Source organism: Vidua chalybeata, chromosome 10, assembly GCF_026979565.1.
Source record: "Vidua chalybeata isolate OUT-0048 chromosome 10, bVidCha1 merged haplotype, whole genome shotgun sequence".
Classification (NCBI taxonomy): domain Eukaryota; kingdom Metazoa; phylum Chordata; class Aves; order Passeriformes; family Viduidae; genus Vidua; species Vidua chalybeata.
The window spans coordinates 22,233,665-22,253,124 of NC_071539.1; the positions used below are offsets into that span (position 1 = coordinate 22,233,665).

The following is a 19,460-nucleotide window of genomic DNA, read 5'->3' on the forward strand; positions in this document are numbered from 1 at the left end:
TCATACCAGTGAAAATGAATTAGAAATGCCCTTTCTTTTAACTGGAATCACAGAGCCAGTTTGTTCCAGGAATATGTTTTCTGATCTTTGCTGTGGATTATGAGCCACACAAATGCCTATATATGGTTATATATATATATATATATATATATATATATATATATATATATATATATATATATATATATGTATGTATGTGTAGATATATATATATACAAATTGCTAAAAAAAAAACCCCTTCAAATTCTTTAAATTTAGTAAATTCTTTAGTAAACAGCCTTTGCTTTACCATTTAGTAGAGTTCAATAAAAGCATGTGATCACCTTCTGTATCAATAAATTTCTCAGTAAAGGAAAGTCAAGCTCACACAAAGCATTCCAAGGAGAAAGGGTTCAGCGTCAGCTTCTCCTGAAATACAGAAGTCATCCATCTCCCCATGAGAATGACAATTCAGTAGAAGAGCACATCACCAGAGAGCTTCACTTTCCAAAGCTGGAGTTCTCCAAAAGTCTAAAATCTCTCAGCATTTTTTTCCTACTTCATATGTCCTGCCTTGAGAATATCAACAAGTTTTCCTGTCAAAAGCAGCATTTGCATCACCAGTTCTAGGTCAGTATTTTCATCCTACTACACAGAAAGCTTGGCAGCTGTGGCTTATATTAGTCAGGATTCTACAAAGATATTACTAGAAATAGCTACTTCATTTAGGTTTAGATTTGCTAAGGAGACCAAAGTATTTGCATCCATCCATAGAAAAAGATGCAAAATATGGTCTGATGACTGATTCTAGCAAGACTTTAGCTCCAAACTCTGTAATTGAGAAACAGTGCAAACATTGCAGAATAAACATACTCATTCAGTCTGCACTCCTCCTCCCTGCAATTTTGCACAATCCCCAACTTTTCTTGTGGTAGAACCATAACATTTCCCCAGTCCCTGCAATCGTTTGCTCACAAGCATGGCCCAACAGGAAGAAATTTTCAAAGGTAAGCAGTGATTTTTACTGGTATGGGGGAAGGAGGACAGGGGTAGAGTGGTTGCTGTTCTTGTGACCACACAAGGTAAGTACAGCCATAACTACTGAGGGAACTTCAGCACTGAATTGCCAAGTTGACCCAAATCCAAACTAAAACTGCTGAGGCCAAAACCAAAGCAGCCCTGGCTTGAGCCCAAGTGTGTGCTTCCTCCCATGACCCCTCCTTCAAGCCAACATAAACATCTGATGACCACACTGGCCATGCACCTAAAAAGCTGCTCGGTGTTAGGAGACCATTTTCGCTAACATTGGTCAAAACTCAGAGCAGCCTGTCAGGCAGCTGAGTATTGGGAATTCCAGGGAATGACTCCACTGACCCAGGAGGAAAACCAAAGAATCAGAAGCAGGGCAAGCAGGCATTACCACTGGGCAATGCCATGCCAGATTACTGCACAGATCCACAGCCCTCAGGCTGTAAATCCAGCACTTCCATTAGCTGGAGCTGTGCTGCTGCTTAACCAGCTCCAAGTGCAGCTCCTGTCAAACCCAAAACTGCAGATGAATACTCCTATACCCACAGTAAATAAAACACGAGTCACTGTGCTGTCAAAACTGCACCATGAACACAGAATATACCAAATACAAACTGCTAAAGACTCCTTGTTATCCAGTCTCTGACCTCTTTCAAAAAAAGGCACATTAACATATTGTTTTGTATAATGTTTCTTTTGGATTTGAGATAATGATTTAAATGAATCCTCAAATGCTTAAACTGCAGAAACATGGATTAATTCATGTACCCCTGTGCTCATATTGAATTACATAAAACATTATTATAAAGAACTGATCAGTGCCAACAAATCTATAGTTCTAGTAGCAAAACAGCTTTTGGCCTATCCCACCAGACTGATGAACTTCATGGCACTCACTTTTGGGTAATGTCACAGGTGAGTGACTAAGAGCCACCTAAATTCCAAGCTTCGTGACCAACTGCTTTGGATTAAAACTTGGTACTGCAGACATGACCATAATTTCAGGGATGTATTTTCAGAAGAGCTGATCTGTCGGATCAGATAGTGCACAATGCCTCTCATCAGGCTCACCATCAGCCAGTGCAGCCCAGGTCAGAGCTATGGCAGAGACAGGGATTTACCATCACCTCCTCTTTCCCACCTCACTGGGTCCAGAACCCGCGTTTAACATCCAGGCCAAAACAGAAAAGTGAGCCAGACTAAACACAAGCATCCGATTTCTGCTCACAGAAAAGGTCCCCCTGTACAGCCACTGCACCGCTGCATTAACTTCAGGACAGGAAGAAGAATATTATCATTTTAATGATTTAAAATGACCAAAATTATAGGTTAAATAAACTTTACAACTACACTGAAAATATTTTCAAAGCTTCAAAAGTTAATGGAATTTATTTTTTGAACCAATATACTTAATTATACTGAAGACTAATTAAATAGCACCAAAGAGCTCATGTGGCATGTTATTGTTCTTTGCATCAAAATAAACTAACAAAGTGAACAGAAAATTGAAAGTGTTCGGATTTAACAACAGTGTATGGAAAAAATCCTATTTAAAGGAAAACTGAAGTTGAAGATAAAGTTATCTTTTACTGATAGAAAAAAAAAATGTACCAGGGTTACTTGGTGCAACATATAAGAGGAAGAAATGTTTTCATTTGTGTCTAAAGAATGTGAAAAATTGCTCACACTTTTTTTTATATTCTATTGATGTGTGTAAGAACACTGATATGTAATTGCTTGGAACAACACAAGCTTTATTAGGGTTAGACAACAGTGACATTCAATACTGTAGAGTCTCTCCTTGTACTGGTAGGGAAAATGTGATATAAGCCCCAGTTAGTGAAAGTGCTCAGAACAGCAGCCCAGCTTTGCTGTGAGGTAGAACAGGAGCAGGATCAGTTAAATGAGTCCCTTGGTCTCCAGGATCCCTCCACACAGACTGAGTTCCTGATCCCTGCACAGCTCTAGGCAGGAGTGGAATCCCTGCAAACTCACTGCCTCAACAGCAAACTGTCAGCAAAAGTGCAATTAGCACACAGAGGAAGCTTTCCTGCTAAACATACGCTTCAATCCCCATTCAGGTTTCACAACAGCATGACTGGTACACTCAGCCCGAGTGTGGAGAGCAGGTTGAACCAGAAGCAGCATTATGAAATGCTGAACAGCTTTTTTAAACACTAGTGAGCAAGAACAGATTGCTGGGAAGTTTAGCACCATCTGGAAAATAGGGGACCATGGATGCTCTAAAGTGAAGTGAAATTACTAGCAAAACACAAATCAAAACCAGTTAGCTATCAAAAACTCTACTTCTCTGCTCTTACCTTCAGATATCTTCTATGATAAGAAGCAAAACCCAAAGTTATCTTAAGGTTTTAATCTTTTGAAAGACCCTTGGCATATCTCCTCCCCAGCACCATGCTGTAACAATGTTCAGTGTCTGTAGTAACTACACCAACCAGGCCTGCATACCTGTATTTTTACTTTTGTTAGCATAACAATCCAGTATCAGGAATGTAAACACGGCAAACAAAGAACAGCTTTTGTAAAATTCACAAACACACCGCAGATAGCTTCCAACTTGTTTTTACAAGTAGTTTTCTAAATTATAACCTCTATCTGAGCAAGGCCAAAATTATTTTCATTTCCAGTGTTACTGAACCAACTCTTGAAATTCCCTAGATACATGCCTAGCAGATGCACAAAATGAAATATTTTGCATGGAATCATCCCAGTACAGATTTAAACTGTATTCCTTCCATATGGCTACTCAACCTAATGTCTTCTCCATGACTGTTATTTTCAGGTGAGTCAGAAGACTCCTTTGCTAGGGATGGGAACAAAACAGGAGACTCCTTATCTCCTCCTCAGACCAAGGTCTCTCTCCTGCAGCAAAAGGAGGCATTCCTAGTACCTCTAGCTCAAGCACAGTTTAGGATTATTGGGCTTTCAATTCTTGTGCTGATATCACAAAGACAAAACTGATGAGAAATTTTCAATTCCAACAGTCCAATATTTACTGCTCCAAGTGTTCAGTGGAGGACCAACACTTCAGACAACAGGGAATCGCTGTCACTGTTTGCAGTGATGGATATTTAAGTCAAAAGGTTTTAGCAGCTTTATGAGTAGTTACTCACATCTAACATTCTCTGCAGCTCTAAGGGTTTTTTCTCCCCCCAATCTTTCAATACTTTAATCTATTTTTAGTATCTACATTTTCACATCTTTTCATTGGAACTATTACAACACAACTACACAAGAAGTTAAGAATCAGATTTCTGAAACACATTTAATAATGATATATTCTTAGAGTAAGATGATGGCAGAATATTGCAGCAAGTCACTGAGAAGTAAGTATTAGTTTACTTGAAAAAGAACTTAGGAGCAGGGAGCCCTACAGTCTTTTGGCACAACACTTTTTGCATACTATAAACTCTCTGACACACAATATCGCCTCCCTTAAAGGAAGGACAGAGCATAAGTTAAGCATAAAAGCTGGAGCACTGAGTTAAACATAAAGGAATAAAAATATGCTGCAAGAAGGATGAGGGACTACTGCCTACACAGAAAAACAGATTCCCAAATAATACTCACAAACTGTAAGCAAGGATATAATGAGGCACAAGAGTTGTAGAGCACAGAACTACTTACCTATGACAACTCTGTCACTCAGATGTGTTCAAGCAACTGCTAGTATTAAAAATTACTACATTTGAGACTATACAACTATTTACTCATAGCAAAGAAGATAACAATCAGCACGAGAGAAATAACACAGACCTCTTAAGGAGGCAGGAAGTTTAATGAGTTCTCTCCAAGGGAAAAACGCTGAGCTATTATTTCCAAGTTGAACTCGTCCCCTGGGTTTGCTCCCCATGCACAGGCTGATGAGTCGCAGTCAGTGGAATGTGACAGCACATGGTCACCAGCCCCTCCACCGTGCCAGCAGAAGCGTCTGCTGCACACGGCTGTGTGTTACAGCATCACAGGGAACATACTCCAACAACAGTGCTGTTCCACAGGACAAAACGTGAGCAACAGCCCTCTCGGGATCCATAAGAAAACCGAAAATAATACTTTCCCATTCTTTTACCAATGTTTATTAGTCCTACAGAACTAAGACCGTTTACTGGCAAATGAAGTTATCTCAACTGGCATCTGAGAAGCTTAAATATTAACCTAACGTAGTATTCTATGTCTGTGGCCTCTTCTTCTCTCTCCTTAAAACAAGAGGATTACCCATGAAAAGAACCACATAAGTAAAAAATTCGAGGTACCTAACACGGTTCGTAATGGCCAGCCCTATGTTCAAAGCAGCCACAACTCGATCTCCACTCGGACCCAAGGCGGAGGAAAGAATAATATTAAAAAATAATAACATTAAAAGAAGTACAAAAAGCCAGGATTGAGAGACTCGCACGAAGCCACCGACAGACACCTGTGCAGTAGAGAGGGCAGGGGCCCTGCTGTCCGCTTCCAGGCCGGGCCCTCCAGCACACCGCAGCATAGGGCCCGGCCGCGGCGCTGGGCCCTAGCTCGGCTCTCGCCGTTCCCCCGGGCGCCCCGGCCCGAGGACTCTCTGTTCCCGCCGGCGGCCCTCGCCCTGCCCCGGCCGCGCCGCTCCAGGGCCGCGGCCTAAAGATGGCGGAGTGGGCCGCACTTCCCCGGCTGCTCCCCCACCCTGCCCAACACTGAGCCGCACTCACCGCCCAGCCAGCCTCTCGTACCGGGACTCCGCGCCCCACCAACACCTCGCCGCCCGCCTCGTCCTCCTGGCTCCGGCAAACTCCGCCGCCGCCGCCTCACGACCCGCGGCTGCCCGCCATCTTCCCTCCGCCTCCCCCGCCAGCAGCGCACGCGCCCCACGCCCGCGCGCACGCGCACTAAGTCAGGGCGCGCGGGCGGGGGCGCCGCGCCTGAAGGGCCCCGGGCGGAAACGCGCGTGCGCACTTGGGGCGGGGCGGGGCGCGCGCCGCTTCCGCGAGCCGACCCGGCCGGCGCACCAATGACAGGGCGAGAGCGCGCAGAGCTGCGCGCATGCGCAGAGAGCCCAGCAGGGCCGTCCCGCGTGTGGTGGGGCCTGAGGGGGCGCCCGGGGTCCCTCAGAGCCGCCGGGCCGGGAGCCGCGCCCCGAGCACTGCCGGGACCGCCGGGCCGGGACCTGCCCCCGGACACTCCCGGGACCGCCGGCTCCAGCTGGCCAAAAAGGCACTGCCGGCGGCCAGAGCGATAATTGCACTGCTCCGTGATAGTTCTCTCACGCTCACCTAACGCCCAGGCGCTACAAGACACTCCCGCCTGGTGTGGCTCCCAGAAATAACTTTGGAATGGGCTGCCCTGGGAGGGGGTGGAGTCACCGTCTCTGGAGGTGTTTAAGGCAAGATTGGAGGTGGCACTCAGTGCCATGGTATAGTTGGCATGGTGGTGTTTGCTCAGAGGTTGGATTCCATCTCAGATGTCTTTCCAAACCTAATCGATTCTGTGATTCTATTCTCCTCTGTCCCCAGTACTGGGCTTCAGAACACAAGCAAAACCTACTAATCTCAAGGCTAATAAGCTATTTGTGTAGGATAGTGCAACTCAGATCATTTACAGATCACTAGGTCTGTCACACTCCTCCTAAGGGTACTTAGGCATCATCAAGTAGTGCCACGAATGTAGACAGAGAGGTGCAGAATGGCTTTTCTCCCTGAATTAGTTGTGATTAAGACCTAAGAGTCTGTGTGTTTAGATGAAAATGTCTTAAAGCTGCTTGAACAGTAGCATTTTACAGAGCAAACCCTGTTCAGCAGGAGCAGCTTCTGGGAAGCGTATGCTGTATCCAAAGAGGACACTAATCTTTATAAAATAAAGGTTTGCCACCTTGGTTTTTCCTCTTCAGTTAGAATTATTCTGACCCTGGTAAAGTTCCTGTGGTCGGTTACAGATGCATGTGTGGTTTATAGGCCTGCAGGAGCCACTGCCACCCCAGCTCACACACAAATCTGTCTGAGGTAATGTGCTCCAGGTGAGGTGAGCCCAAACAGCTGTCACACACCAGTACAGCCTCTCAGCACAGCAGCAACATTACATTTCTAGTAATATTTTATTTCTCTTTCTTTTGCAAGATCAGTGAGATTATTGCTTATGATCACAAATACACAAATAATCTTAAAACATCTGTCTGTCACTTTCTCCCAACTTTCCTGCAAAATTTTCCTTCTTTCAGGTGGGGTGGTAAAATTGCAAGACTTGAAAGGGCTTGTTTAAGAAGTTTCTCCTACACAAAAGAACATTCCTTTCAAATAAAAGCTAACAATCTGTGACTCTCCCAGCAGCTGAGCTCTGATAGCACTGGGTGTGTGATCCCCACAGGCTGCACCAGGAGCCAGCCCTCCACTGTGTCACGTTATTTGTGGTTTGGTTTCATCTCAGTATTAGGACAGATAGGAACCTAGTTAAGGAGTCCATCCCTCCACGGGTGGATGCCTGGCTCTGTTAACATCAAAATTATTTGGTTTCTTCACTTTTTTCTTTCTGTAGCAGGATACAGATTGGGTGTCTGCAATCACTTGGCACAGAACAGGAGAGCAGAGAGGGAGATGCTGCCCCAATGCTTTCTCACTGTGATTGTAGGAACACCTCTGATCTGCACTAAGGTTATTACACCCTTGGAGTCCCCAGATCTCCAGGATCTATTCATTAAAAAGGTCCTCATTAACAAAATCATAATATGTACCTAATATTTATAAAACACACAACTTTAATTAAAAATATCTTTTAATTTACACTAAACAATAATAGAAAAATATTGAAGCTGTAAAAATGCACTGTCCCAATCAAACAATAAAACAAACAAACAAAAACCACCACAGATACTGATGCTGCTCATCACTGAACCTTATGAGAACCAAGAAAAAGTTTCTGCATCCTTTAGAAGTTCCTAAAAAACACAGAATCACATCTAAATTTCTGCTAAAAACCAAAAATGTTGAAAATTTTACAACCTGGGAAGAGGGATTAGGGAAGAAACAAATACTTGAGCCACTGGGAAAAGGCCTTTCAGGTTCTTTGCTCTCACAATACAGGGGGTCCGTGCCAACATACACATGGAACAAACCAAAAGGACAACGCTGATCTCCAGTCTGAATGCACCTTTGGCAGCGCAGCACTGGAGCACCCTGCATCCACAACTACCCTTGCTCAGCTGTGAGCTGGGCTGATCCAAAGGGCTGAGAAACAGCCCAAGTCCTCAGGTTTTTCTGCTCAGATTAAGGGGCTGAGGGTTAACCTTAGTACTGGAAGCTGCGTTTAGTCTGAATGTCGTCGAGAATCTGTTGTAATTCTTCATCTTCAAAGCGGCCCTCCAGGCTGCAAGGTAAGAGCAATAAAGAGACATTAAAGGTTTCAGAAATAATCTCTCTCCCTTGATTCGTTTCAGTCATAACTCTCTCCTGTCAGTCTCAACACACTGTCACCTACCTGTGTGACCACCAGGAACCACCTGTAACACCACTGTACAAAGAGTGCTCTAATCCCTATGCACTGCTTCTTCTTTACATGACAGAACTCCGTTCTTCCCAGAAATTTGTGTTTAACCCAAAATGTGTTTTCAAAAAAGGGAAAGCAGGTGTAAGCAGAACTCTAAATGAAGTCCACGTAGCTGCATGCTCATGCTCAAGCCAATCCATTCTTGCTATGAAATCCTAACATAATATCATGGAATGATTTGGGTTGGAAGGGACCTTGAAGATCATCTCATTCCAACCCCTGCCATGGATAGGGACACATTGCACTAGACCAGGTTGTTCAGAGCCCCATCCAGCCTGGCCTTGGACACTTCCAGGGATCCAGGGGCAGCCACAGCTTCCCTGGGCACCCTGTGCCAGGGCCTCACCACCCTCACAGGGATGAATTTCTCCCCAGAATCTAATCTAAATCTACCCTCAGTTGAAGCCATTACCTCGTCCTGTCACTACTCTCATAAAAAGTCTCTTTCCAGGTACTGGGAATTACCCACAATACTGCCCACAATTAGATCATCTCGAAGCCTTCCCTTTTATATAATGACAAATAAGGAAGAAACTGTGATTCAGATGAATGTTTCATTCCCTCCTCTATCTCAGGCCATGAGATAACCAGTCAAGACATGAAGAAGCTACTGCTCCCCCCTACATTATCCACAAAACAGTTCATTTGCTCCAATGTCCTGGAAAACACTCCGAGGAACACACACACAGCCAGCTAAGAACCCCAATTTAAGAGGTTTGCACTACATCCAGTAAAAGCTCTCAGAAGTGCATTAGGGACATGTACAAAGTGTGTTGCTGTCAGATCAGTGGGTGGGGGAAGAAAGACCAAGACCAAATGTTTTTCCAGCAAGGGAGTTGGATTCAAGAGAGGGTACCAGGGCATGGCTGGCTTTAGGTCACAGGGAAGGATACAGCAGCCTTTGTACAATATGTAGGTGCTTACCTGGGAATCAGAGCTTTTGCTTCCTCAGCTGTCTCAGGACACAAGTTAGCCAAACATGCCAGTTCAAACTTATGCAGCTTCTTCTGCAGCAGTAAGCTGTAAGGAAAGACAACAATTTGATGGAATTACAAGACAGAAACATAAAGGGGCTTAAACTGAAACAAATGTTTATCTTTTTGTACACTGGTTTTGGCACTGAAGTAATTTTTTTCAGGAGAAAAGACTCATTATATAAATGCATAGAGTTAAAAATAAAATCCTACCTGCTAACTCCACTTCCCCTGAATTATTCTGCAAAGTCTAGAAAATCTTCCCATTTAATGCAATCAGCTGTCAGTGAGACACTGAAAACAAAGCAGTTCAGAAGGCTTGACCTCGACAAAGCATAAACCTCCATCAAGAACTTCTTGCCTCGTTAGGAAGCCAAAAGACTCAGAATTAAAGAACAAATCACCAACACCACTAAGATGTACGTTTGTAAAGCAGGACCAATATGAGGGATCCAATTCTCCAACACAGTGTTTGTTACACCCCAACTTTCCCACTCACCTGCGCACGCTGGCGATGGTTTCGCGGTTTTTGAAGCGGCTGAAGCGTGCTGTGTAGTTCAAGGTTTTCATGAAGACTTCTGACAGCTCCTGCTCATCCTCCGCGCTCTCGTTCTGCTGCTTGCGGTGCTCGAGCAGCATGTGCACCTCAGAGTTCAGCAGAGTTTCCGCAGTTTCAAATTCTGCAGGACGAATGAGGGAATGTCAGCATGGAAGAAGGTGGAATGTGTTTGAAAAGGGGAATTGCACGAGTTTTGTGTGTAATTTAGATCTGGGTAATAAAGAAGTGAAAATGTCTTTCATGGTAGTTGTGTGAGCTCTTTCACTAGTGACCAGGCAGCATTTCATACTGAAAATGCTGATAAAAATTACACTTTAAGTGGCAGTCCAAGGTGCTTGTCTTTTTGACCATATATTTTACACTTGCAGCACTAACATTCAGATTTTTTCATATTTTTGCAGTATGTTTCCTTCATCCAATTTTGGCAGAAGTAATGCATGACTTGATACAGCAAAAAAAAAATATTTAGAACTCCACAAAATTCAGAAGTGATGCCACAGTCTTCAGAAGTCTCTGAGCTCTTGAAGTAAATATGAATGCTGTTGAATGTTTTTAAAAAGGCTTCATTGACTTGAAAAGTTAATTGACCTACTGAAATTTTATTATCAGAAAAAAAAGTTTTAACCAATCTTAAAAATTCTCCCCCCCTTAGCCAAATTTGAATTCATTCATTATCACCATAACCACTATGTGTATTCCACTAACAAGAATATCTTTCAACATCACATCTTTCAACAGCTCAGTGTGAGCTGTTCAAAGCAAAAGTGTCAGAGGCTGCATCCCAGAGTGCCCAACAGCACTGTTTTATACAAGCAGATACGAGGACTGCTAGAAAGGGGCTGGCAAGTCTTATTTTCCATTGAGGAGTAAATCAGCTTGGGCTAAACACACGATTAGCATTTAAAAAACCTGAAAAATAGTCTTTCAGAACTTCCCTATTGTTCATAACTCATCATAACTCAACAATGCAGCAAGGTGTCCATTTTTCTCCCCCTCCTTTTTTTTTTTTTCCAGGGTGGCTCTGAGGTGTAAATACATTTCCAGAATTTATACTGAATTCGTTTTCTGGGAAAAAAAAAAATACACTCTGGATCTGGACAGCTGGTTTCCTAACTGCAGCAATATTCACACATTTCCAGAACAGCTTAGGTTGGAAGGGACCTTAAAGCCCATCCAGTCCCACCCCTGTCATGGGCAGGGACACCTTCCACTGTCCCAGGGTGCTCCAAGCTCTGTCCAACCTGGCCTTGGACAGTTCCAGGGATCCAGGGGCAGCCACAGCTGCTCAGGGCACCCTGTGCCAGGGCCTGCCCACCCCCACAAGGAAGAACTCCTGTGTCAACAAATACCACTGAAAAAGCTTATATCAAAAAACAACATTTTCACTACAACCTGACAGGATTTTTAAAATTATTTTTTAAATACCCTATACACACATAGCGGCCCACCTAAGAACCGCCATATCCTCGAAATCATGAGATCCTTAAATATATATAGAAATCATTTATTATCCCGATTTTTAACACTCGGGGCTTAGTAGCTGCTGGAGGGGCGTTGAGCAGCGCTCCGGTCCGCGGAGCCGCTCAGCGAGGCTCGCACCCTCCCAGGCGGCCGCTGCCGGCCTCCAACCACCACCCGACCCCGGGCTCCTCGCCACCCCCGCCCGCACCTTTGGGGAAGACGAGCTGCGAAGCGTCCTCCTCCACGTCTGCCGTCCGCGGGTCGCTGCCGCCCGCCGCCATCACCGGAAAGTCCCGGCGGAAAGGGCGGCCCCGCGTCACGGGAGGGCGGGCGGCTCTCTGCCCGGGTGAGGGCTGGGGCCACTGCCCGGATGAGGGGCGGGAACGGCTCTGCCCGGGTGAGGGCTGGGGCCACTGCCCGGATGAGGGGCGGGAATGGCTCTGCCCGGGTGAGGGCTGGGGGCACTGCCCGGATGAGGGGCGGGAATGGCTCTGCCCGGGTGAGGGCTGCGGGCACTGCCCCGGTGAGGGGTGGGAACGGCTCTGCCCGGGTGAGGGCTGAGGGCACCGCCCCGGTGAGGGGTGGGAACGGCTCTGCCCGGGTGAGGGCTGGGGGCACTGCCCGGATGAGGGGCGGGAACGGCTCTGCCCGGGTGAGGGCTGGGGCCACTGCCCGGATGAGGGGCGGGAACGGCTCTGCCCGGGTGAGGGCTGAGGGCACTGCCCCGGATGAGGGGCGGGAACGGCTCTGCCCGGCTGAGGGCTGGGGGCACTGCCCCGGTGAGGGGTGGGAACGGCTCTGCCCGGGTGAGGGCTGGGGATACCGCCCCGGTGAGGGCTGGGGGCACTGCCCCGGTGAGGGGCGGGAACGGCTCTGCCCGGGTGAGGGCTGGGGCCACTGCCCGGATGAGGGGCGGGAACGGCTCTGCCCGGGTGAGGGCTGGGGACACTGCCCCGGTGAGGGGCGGGAACGGCTCTGCCCGGGTGAGGGCTGGGGGCACCGCCCCGGTGAGGGGCGGGAACGGCTCTGCCCGGGTGAGGGCTGGGGCCACTGCCCGGATGAGGGGCGGGAACGGCTCTGCCCGGGTGAGGGCTGGGGGCACTGCCCGGATGAGGGGCGGGAACGGCTCTGCCCGGGTGAGGGCTGGGGGCACCGCCCCGGTGAGGGGCGGGAACGGCTCTGCCCGGGTGAGGGCTGGGGGCACCGCCCCGGTGAGGGGCGGGAACGGCTCTATCCTCCGTGAGGGCTGAGGGCTCTGCCCGGGTGAGGGCTGGGGGCACGGCTGCTTCTCCCTCTCTCTGAAGGGCGGGGGGCCGATTCTGCCCTGGGCGCTGCTGAGGATAAAAGAGCTCGGTTGCCGCTGTGGGGCACTGAGGGGAAACAGCGGGAGCAGGGAGATTGAGTGCTCTTTCAGCAAAACAGCTCTCAGAGGTGTGTTTAAGCGCGCTTAGCAATTAGCTGCTTTTAGAGAGGGAAAGCAGCGGGATGGTGAACGTGGTATGTATGAACAGAGGACAAATAGCTGTGACAGACCAAGACTCTGCAAGTCCCTAACAGGAGGGTGTAGCCAGGTGGGGGTCGGCCTCTTCTCACAGGCGACAGGACAGAGGACACGGTATTAAGATGGGCCAGGGGAGGCTGAGGTTGAATATCACGAAGAATTTCTTCACTGAAAGGGTGGTAAGACATTGGCGTGGGCTGCCTAGGGAGGTGGTGGGGACACCGTCCCTGGAGGTGTTTAAGATTGGAGGTGTCACTCGGTGGATGGTCTGGTTGATATCGTGGTTTTCACTCAAAGGTTGGACTCGATGACCTCAGAGGTCTTTTCCCACCTAATCGATTGTGTGATCATGAACCCAAAGTCTTACAAGGCACGAAGCAGGGCCTGAGAGCAGGAGTGTGGGGGCACTGAGGGAAACGGTACTCGTCCTTCACATGAGCAAACTCTTCTTCTGCTCTGTCCTTTAGGAAATAACCAAAGAGCTCAAAGCTGCGCTGGTGCCCCTCACTGCTGGTGCCCCCTCGCTGGTTCACAGCAGCATCCGCCTGCCCAGGGGCACCTGAGGGCGCCGAGACATCAGATGCATCTTCACACCAATGGATCAGGCATCTACAAACAGCTCCATTTCACTACCAGAACATCCTCCAGCTGGACAGCAAACCCTAACCTTAGAAAAACAGTGATCATGCCAAAATTTCTGTCAAGCTCACTGTGATTAATAGACCTCAGACTGTAAGGAGGGAGTATTGATATCATAAATAACACACTTCATAAAGAAGGTTAATTTTCAGACTATCCAGAAGCAATCTACAGACCCCTAAAAGTCATAGGCAGGCTGAAAATGAAGATAATTCTCCCAATACTGCCAGCAAAATAACTTATGGAGCAGTGTTTTCCCTAGCGAGCTCACATGTAAGTGCCTAACCTAAGACTCTTAAAGTAATCATCTTATCAGCCCTTACTATGTCATCCTGTACCCTTAAAGAAAGACAAAAATAGACTGTTGAAGGATTTATGATGAAAACACTCCTGTTCTCATAAACTTGCATCTGAGCCTAGGTGAATGGTTTCCTGCATGCTGGGAAAAGGAATGAATTAAAAATAAATTAGAAGAATATGAAGAGATCAAATAATAGATTTTTAATATTTGTTATCTGGATAATGAGCATAGCAGAGAAACTGGAAAGTAATTTGCTAAGTGAGACAAGCAGTAAGACACTCAGGAAGATGGAATGGAAATATCTTGGGGAATATCTGGCAAATTAAACAATTTCAATTAGGCTTACGAGAAAACAAGGAAATCCATGCCAGATTGAGGAGAGAAGCATTGAAAATCACTTGGAATCCTGATGGCTTCTCAAATAACCCATCAATTCAGAGCATTGTGATTCTCAGAGCAGTAGGCAGCTCAGAGAAATTTAAGTTATTAATTCCCCTTTTTGTTTTCCCCCAAGGAAAATAAATCTTCTACTTAAGTATACAAAACCAAGATTTTACTGGTAAAGTTAAAGAGGTTATTATGAAAGATCAAGTTTATTATCACTGATGTGTTTGGTTAAGGTCTCAAGAGCAAAATAAAAACGTTCCTGAATGGAAGCTGCTTCACCCCACCTTTTTTTTTTTTTTTTAAGAATTTTTAAAATAAACTTATAAACCCCACAGTAAATATTGCTCAGCTGCTGCAACAAACCAAATGTAGCAGAGTACCTGACCTTTTGTTATTTTTAAAATGCACTGGCTTCTTCCTCACAAATAATGACTGTTTTAGCATTTATCAACAAAATATGCATAGAAAAGTAAGGTGAGCTTGATTAAAATAGTCACTGACTAAAGGAACTTTCTGGCAGTTTTACTGGTGACATCCTAAAATAAACGTATTGAAAAAAAAAGAATACTTGGCCAAATGTAATTTATCATGAACAAAGTCTCTAATATTCCATATTCCAGGGCCAAAAGCTTTGATCCTTGCTGGAGACGTGGTATTGAGGAGCAGATTGTTAGACAGACCTATCATGGTAATTCCTGTGTTGCCACAGTCTAAACACAGCTCCTGGAACAACTCATTGCACCTACACAGGCCTTACAAAGTGCTCAGCTAAACATCTGCCTGCAATCAAATGCAGGAACAACTAACAACAAGGATATCCTGTTAACAGCATAAGCCTATTTTGTAGTATGCTTTCCTTCTAATTCATCAGGAGAAATCTGGCTTTTTCTAGGAGTTTTTTAAGCTTTCTAACAGTAATTATGTCTTTTCTGTGGAGTGCCAGTGTGATGGGAGTCAGTCCTTGTGGAGATAACCACCCACTGAGAACATCGTGTGCCACAGTAGCCAGCATTGTACAGACATGTGTGAGTGTCATCCATGCACTTAAAGTATAACTCTTCAGGTTTAGGTCTTCACACCATTTTACCTTTATTTTTACTCCATTTAAACTTATATATCCAAAACCATAATGAATGAGCATGTATGAGCAAAGTAAAGTTATATTAATATCCAGTAATGAAGTCATAGTAAGACTCTGAATGCAAAACTACATGATCTGTTTTTAAATACATATATGGCATTATCAACTGTTTGTATAATATAGAATTTATGCTAGAATTAATCTGACTGTAAGAGCAGTCTAGCTGACCATAGAAAATATATGGTTCAATAATCTGGATATTGTTCAATTTGTAGAATTATATAGTTTAAAGCACATGGTAGCAATAATCTTCTATGCTTGCCGTGTTTTGAGAAGGATCATCAAACACATTCACAACTCATCTTTTTTTCCCAGACTGTGGCAAAATCATCTCAGGAACTTCCCTAGCCTACTTCTCCATGTGCTGTCAGTGTACATGTTAATTTATTGAGTTGTAAAGGCAAGCGTTCCGATTTTGTTTTTTATCTTCAAGATAAAAATTGCATTTCTCCATCACAGATAAAACAAATTTCGATTTTGTGTTAAATAAAATGCTAGTACTCTTCCTTTGAAGTACCCTCTAGAAGTTTCTGCTAATCTTTCTGTAATGTGGTTTGGTGCTAAATGACTAATTCATTTTGTTTCTTATTTAAAACAGAAGAAACTGTTTCCAGGAGAATTACCCTGGTTTATATTTAGCCTGGATTGACCTATTTCAGTGTGCAGTCACATGCACACCCTTCTACCTGGCCTCATCCTCCCTGTGAGCTGCTGAGTGTTCCTGTGGTCACAGAATGTGGTGCATGGAAGAACCTCTGATGAAAGAGAGCAGGCAAAGATTTTACATCTGATTCAACAGGAAACCAAAAGAAAATCAAGTAGGAAAAGCATATGACACTAAAATACACAAATTAAGCCACTGTATTCCTGCCAACAAAGCTGAGAGAACACACTTGGTAACTGCCCTGGGATAGCAGGGATATGGGTAACTTCAGAATTCACAAAGAAATTCAGCTGGAATTCACCTGGAAATCACATTAGTCACAGCACCCACCTCACATTGCCTAAGGGATTGACTTTCTAGCCTTCCTAGTACCAGCACCTGAAAATAGGTCTTTGCTTTGTAGTTGTACTGTGATGAATGAGCTTCTCAGGCATATTTAAGTCAAAACTACCCTCCCCCTTGGTTTGGTTGGTGGTTTTTTTTAGGGTTTTATGACTGTTCATTGACATCCAGGGCTGCCCTTCCCAAGAGCCACAGGCAGAAAATGTAGCATCTCTAACTATACAGCTCCCATAGATAAAAAGTTAACAATTATTTGAAAATGTATGGAAGAAAAATGTAAGCCAGAGATCCAATTCAAAACTATTCTACAATTCAGTTAATTCTGTCTCAAAGCAAACATTAAAATAGTAAGATTCTGGAAAGATGGGTGTTTTATTTCTCTGAAAAAAGGTTTTTAGATCATCTGAAGACGATAGCCCTAAGGTATAGACAATTTGTTCTCAGTTCATTTTAGAAGACAAAACCTCAAAAGAACAATTCTGAGTTTCAGAAAGATTTACAGTACTCTACATGTATGTACTTTATACATTTCACCATCATGACAACTGATAGAAAGTTATTGTCAAGCAAACATTATTTCAGGATACAAAGACACTGCTATGCCATTATTAATAAAATGTATTTAATTTGGTTTTAACTTTCCTACTATTTTTCCTTTCTTTCTTGTAGTGAGCCTGTTTGATTATTGGTGTGCTTCCAGACAGCTGTCACCACACTCTGGCAACCTCCCTGGTTCTAAATATGTGGTGTAATTTACAGGTTTGCTATTCATACAGGTTTGCTATTGTCTGTCTTTCTAGATGAGAACAATTTCATCTTACCCCCATAAAGGCTGTGAGAAATCATATAAAGAGGACAGTACAAATAATTTTTATCCATTATGATTTATTCTCTACAATACTTCATTAGAGGATAGAGTTCAATTATTTACACTCAGAAATTATTATATAGGTTGGAGGCAACCAAGTGTAATATAAAGAATTGGTCTGACGTCTCTGCACTGTAGGTCAAGAGGTCTCCTGCTTTAAGGAAATAAATTAACCAAAAAAAAACCCAATAAAACAACATGTAATTTCTGAATACAAACAGAAAACAGCACTAATAGTCAGTGAAGACTGCAGAGGTTTGTTAATGTACTATGAAAACAGATTATTCTGTGCAAAGGTTAAAATGAACTCTTAGATTTCTTTACAGATTTTTTTTTTTGTTCTGATAAATTGTAGATATGTGATATTTTGACCATACAACATTCCCAAACTGAAATGTCTTCAGTTGAGATTGACTGTTGAACAACAAGGAAAAAAAAAATTAAGAACCTCACAGTGGAAACATTTCAACACTGACAGACTCCAGTGATCAAAGACATTCTCCTGTAGTTACCATAAAACAAAGACATTTCATCATTGCAGTGAGATTATTTATCAGTTGTGGTTGTCATGAGAATAAGCCCTTCTAGACCAAAAGGCACTTGCTTCTAAGGATGAGTTAATCCAGATCAAACCAGGTAACAGTTGCTTTGAGGAGTAGTCCTAACCAGCTGGTCCCAGCCAAGCAAACACAGAGAAAATCTCACATCAATTGGCCAATTTTGGTTGTCTCCACCTTGAGGCAATTAAAACTACAGTTTGTGCCCAGTTCACCTCTTTCATCCTTATGCATAGCTGCCATGTAATGATCTAGAAACGGGATTATTTCCTGAGACCACCTGTCCTTGTCATACATTTCTCTGAGCTGACTTAGCTATTGACACAGTTTTCAACTGATTTTATAGCTGGACCCTTATGGGACTAATGCTGAGAGGGCCTGTTCCTTAGGCAGCAGACCAGTGTTTCTGACCTGCCAGCTTCTCTTCTCACTGCAACAAGACAAGAACACAGTACATATTTAGAGGCATTTATGTTTTGTTTGTGTTTTTTTAAACAGACTGAGTGGGGAAATAGAAATGGGACAGGATAAGACTTCCCCAGTCCCAAACCACCTGTCCCATTTCAGGCTTAAGCCAACCAAATTACTCAATCCTAAAATTCTGTTCTTTAAAAAAATGACAACTAACCCTCCCCACCCCACCCTTTAGTCATCCCCTAGTCAAGGAAACTGAAATCAGGAAAACACTATACACTGTTGAAGACACAGAACAGGGCAAACACCTGAAAAAGAAACAGTATAGTTGAAAAGCCTGGCACTGTACGCCTGCATGACCAGTCTCACCGAGCGTGCTCAGGGGTGAAGTTTTAGCACCATTTTTTGGCCTTTTTTTAAACCTTTTAGAAATCAAATTCTAACATAGAACACTTGAACAGTAATGAGTGTAGCCCTATGTATCATACTGTTTGACAGCTGAAAGGCTGAGTTGCCTGGAGCTGACCCACCCTCCCCCATCACTACACGGCACCTAGGGGAGTAACTACAAACTGGAGTGGTTTGTAACGAGACTTGTTTATTCTCAGCAGCAGGAAGTCACGAAACAATCCTTTCATCTTCAATTCTTTTCAACAACATCACAAGGGGAAAAGTGGCAATTTGTAGGAATGACCCAATAGGGAAGGAAAGCTGGGTCAATATTGCACCGTTATCCAGAGGAATCCCCCTCACATCCCTCTCCTCCAGCAGAACTTACACCAACGTGAAGCAAAATGACACAAGTTGTGCCTTGCTTCCTTAGGACCAGGAGCAGCACCCTGCAGTTCTCAGCTTCCTACCAGCCCTATTCCCTGCCATACCACGGCATAATTTCAGGCTTCAAACACCAGCCAATCACAACACACAAGCAGGCTCAGAAGATGTGTGCAACCAAACAGCCATGACTCTGCAATGCATTCGTGTTCTCTTCCCCGATCTTTACTGACCCTCCAGAAGCTTGGAAAACCAATCAAGCAACCAACCCCATGCCAGATTGCATTCTGAAATCCAGTTATCTCATTGCAAGAGTGTCATAATTTAGAGTTTATGACATCCC

The 19,460-nt window shown here is 44.5% G+C and overlaps 3 protein-coding genes across 10 annotated transcripts in view; 1 reads left to right on the forward strand and 2 right to left on the reverse strand.

Moving 5' to 3' along the window:
* Nucleotides 1–5,859, reverse strand: part of WDR33 (WD repeat domain 33) — a 68,669-nt gene extending 62,810 nt beyond the window's left edge. For 6 of the 7 annotated variants that reach the window (XM_053951548.1, XM_053951542.1, XM_053951543.1 and 3 more), the window contains exon 1: nt 5,712–5,859. The gene's annotated coding sequence lies outside the window, so the exon portion shown is untranslated. The remainder of the gene's footprint in view (nt 1–5,711) is intronic. The other variant, XM_053951541.1, reaches the window with a different exon arrangement.
* Nucleotides 5,860–7,746: 1,887 nt separating this feature from the next.
* Nucleotides 7,747–12,243, reverse strand: POLR2D (RNA polymerase II subunit D). The gene is made up of 4 exons (XM_053951407.1): nt 11,738–12,243; nt 10,009–10,189; nt 9,460–9,555; nt 7,747–8,355 (listed from the first exon to the last, which is right to left on the reverse strand). The coding sequence occupies exons 1-4, from the start codon at nt 11,808–11,810 to the stop codon at nt 8,277–8,279; spliced, it is 429 nt and encodes a 142-aa protein (XP_053807382.1). The 5' UTR covers nt 11,811–12,243; the 3' UTR covers nt 7,747–8,276.
* Nucleotides 12,244–12,390: 147 nt separating this feature from the next.
* LOC128792737 (uncharacterized) lies at nt 12,391–17,141 on the forward strand. 2 transcript variants are annotated; one of them, XR_008432536.1, is made up of 4 exons: nt 12,391–12,716; nt 13,498–13,942; nt 15,295–15,382; nt 16,097–17,141. XR_008432536.1 is itself a non-coding variant. In XM_053951406.1 (2 exons), exons 1-2 carry the CDS (start codon nt 12,435–12,437, stop codon nt 13,591–13,593), a joined length of 378 nt encoding a protein of 125 aa, XP_053807381.1. In that variant the 5' UTR covers nt 12,391–12,434; the 3' UTR covers nt 13,594–15,278. The 2 variants fall into 2 exon arrangements, 1 of the variants encoding a protein (XP_053807381.1); XM_053951406.1 differs by lacking the exons at nt 15,295–15,382; nt 16,097–17,141 and having other exon boundaries at nt 13,498–15,278.
* Nucleotides 17,142–19,460: the final 2,319 nt, after the last annotated feature.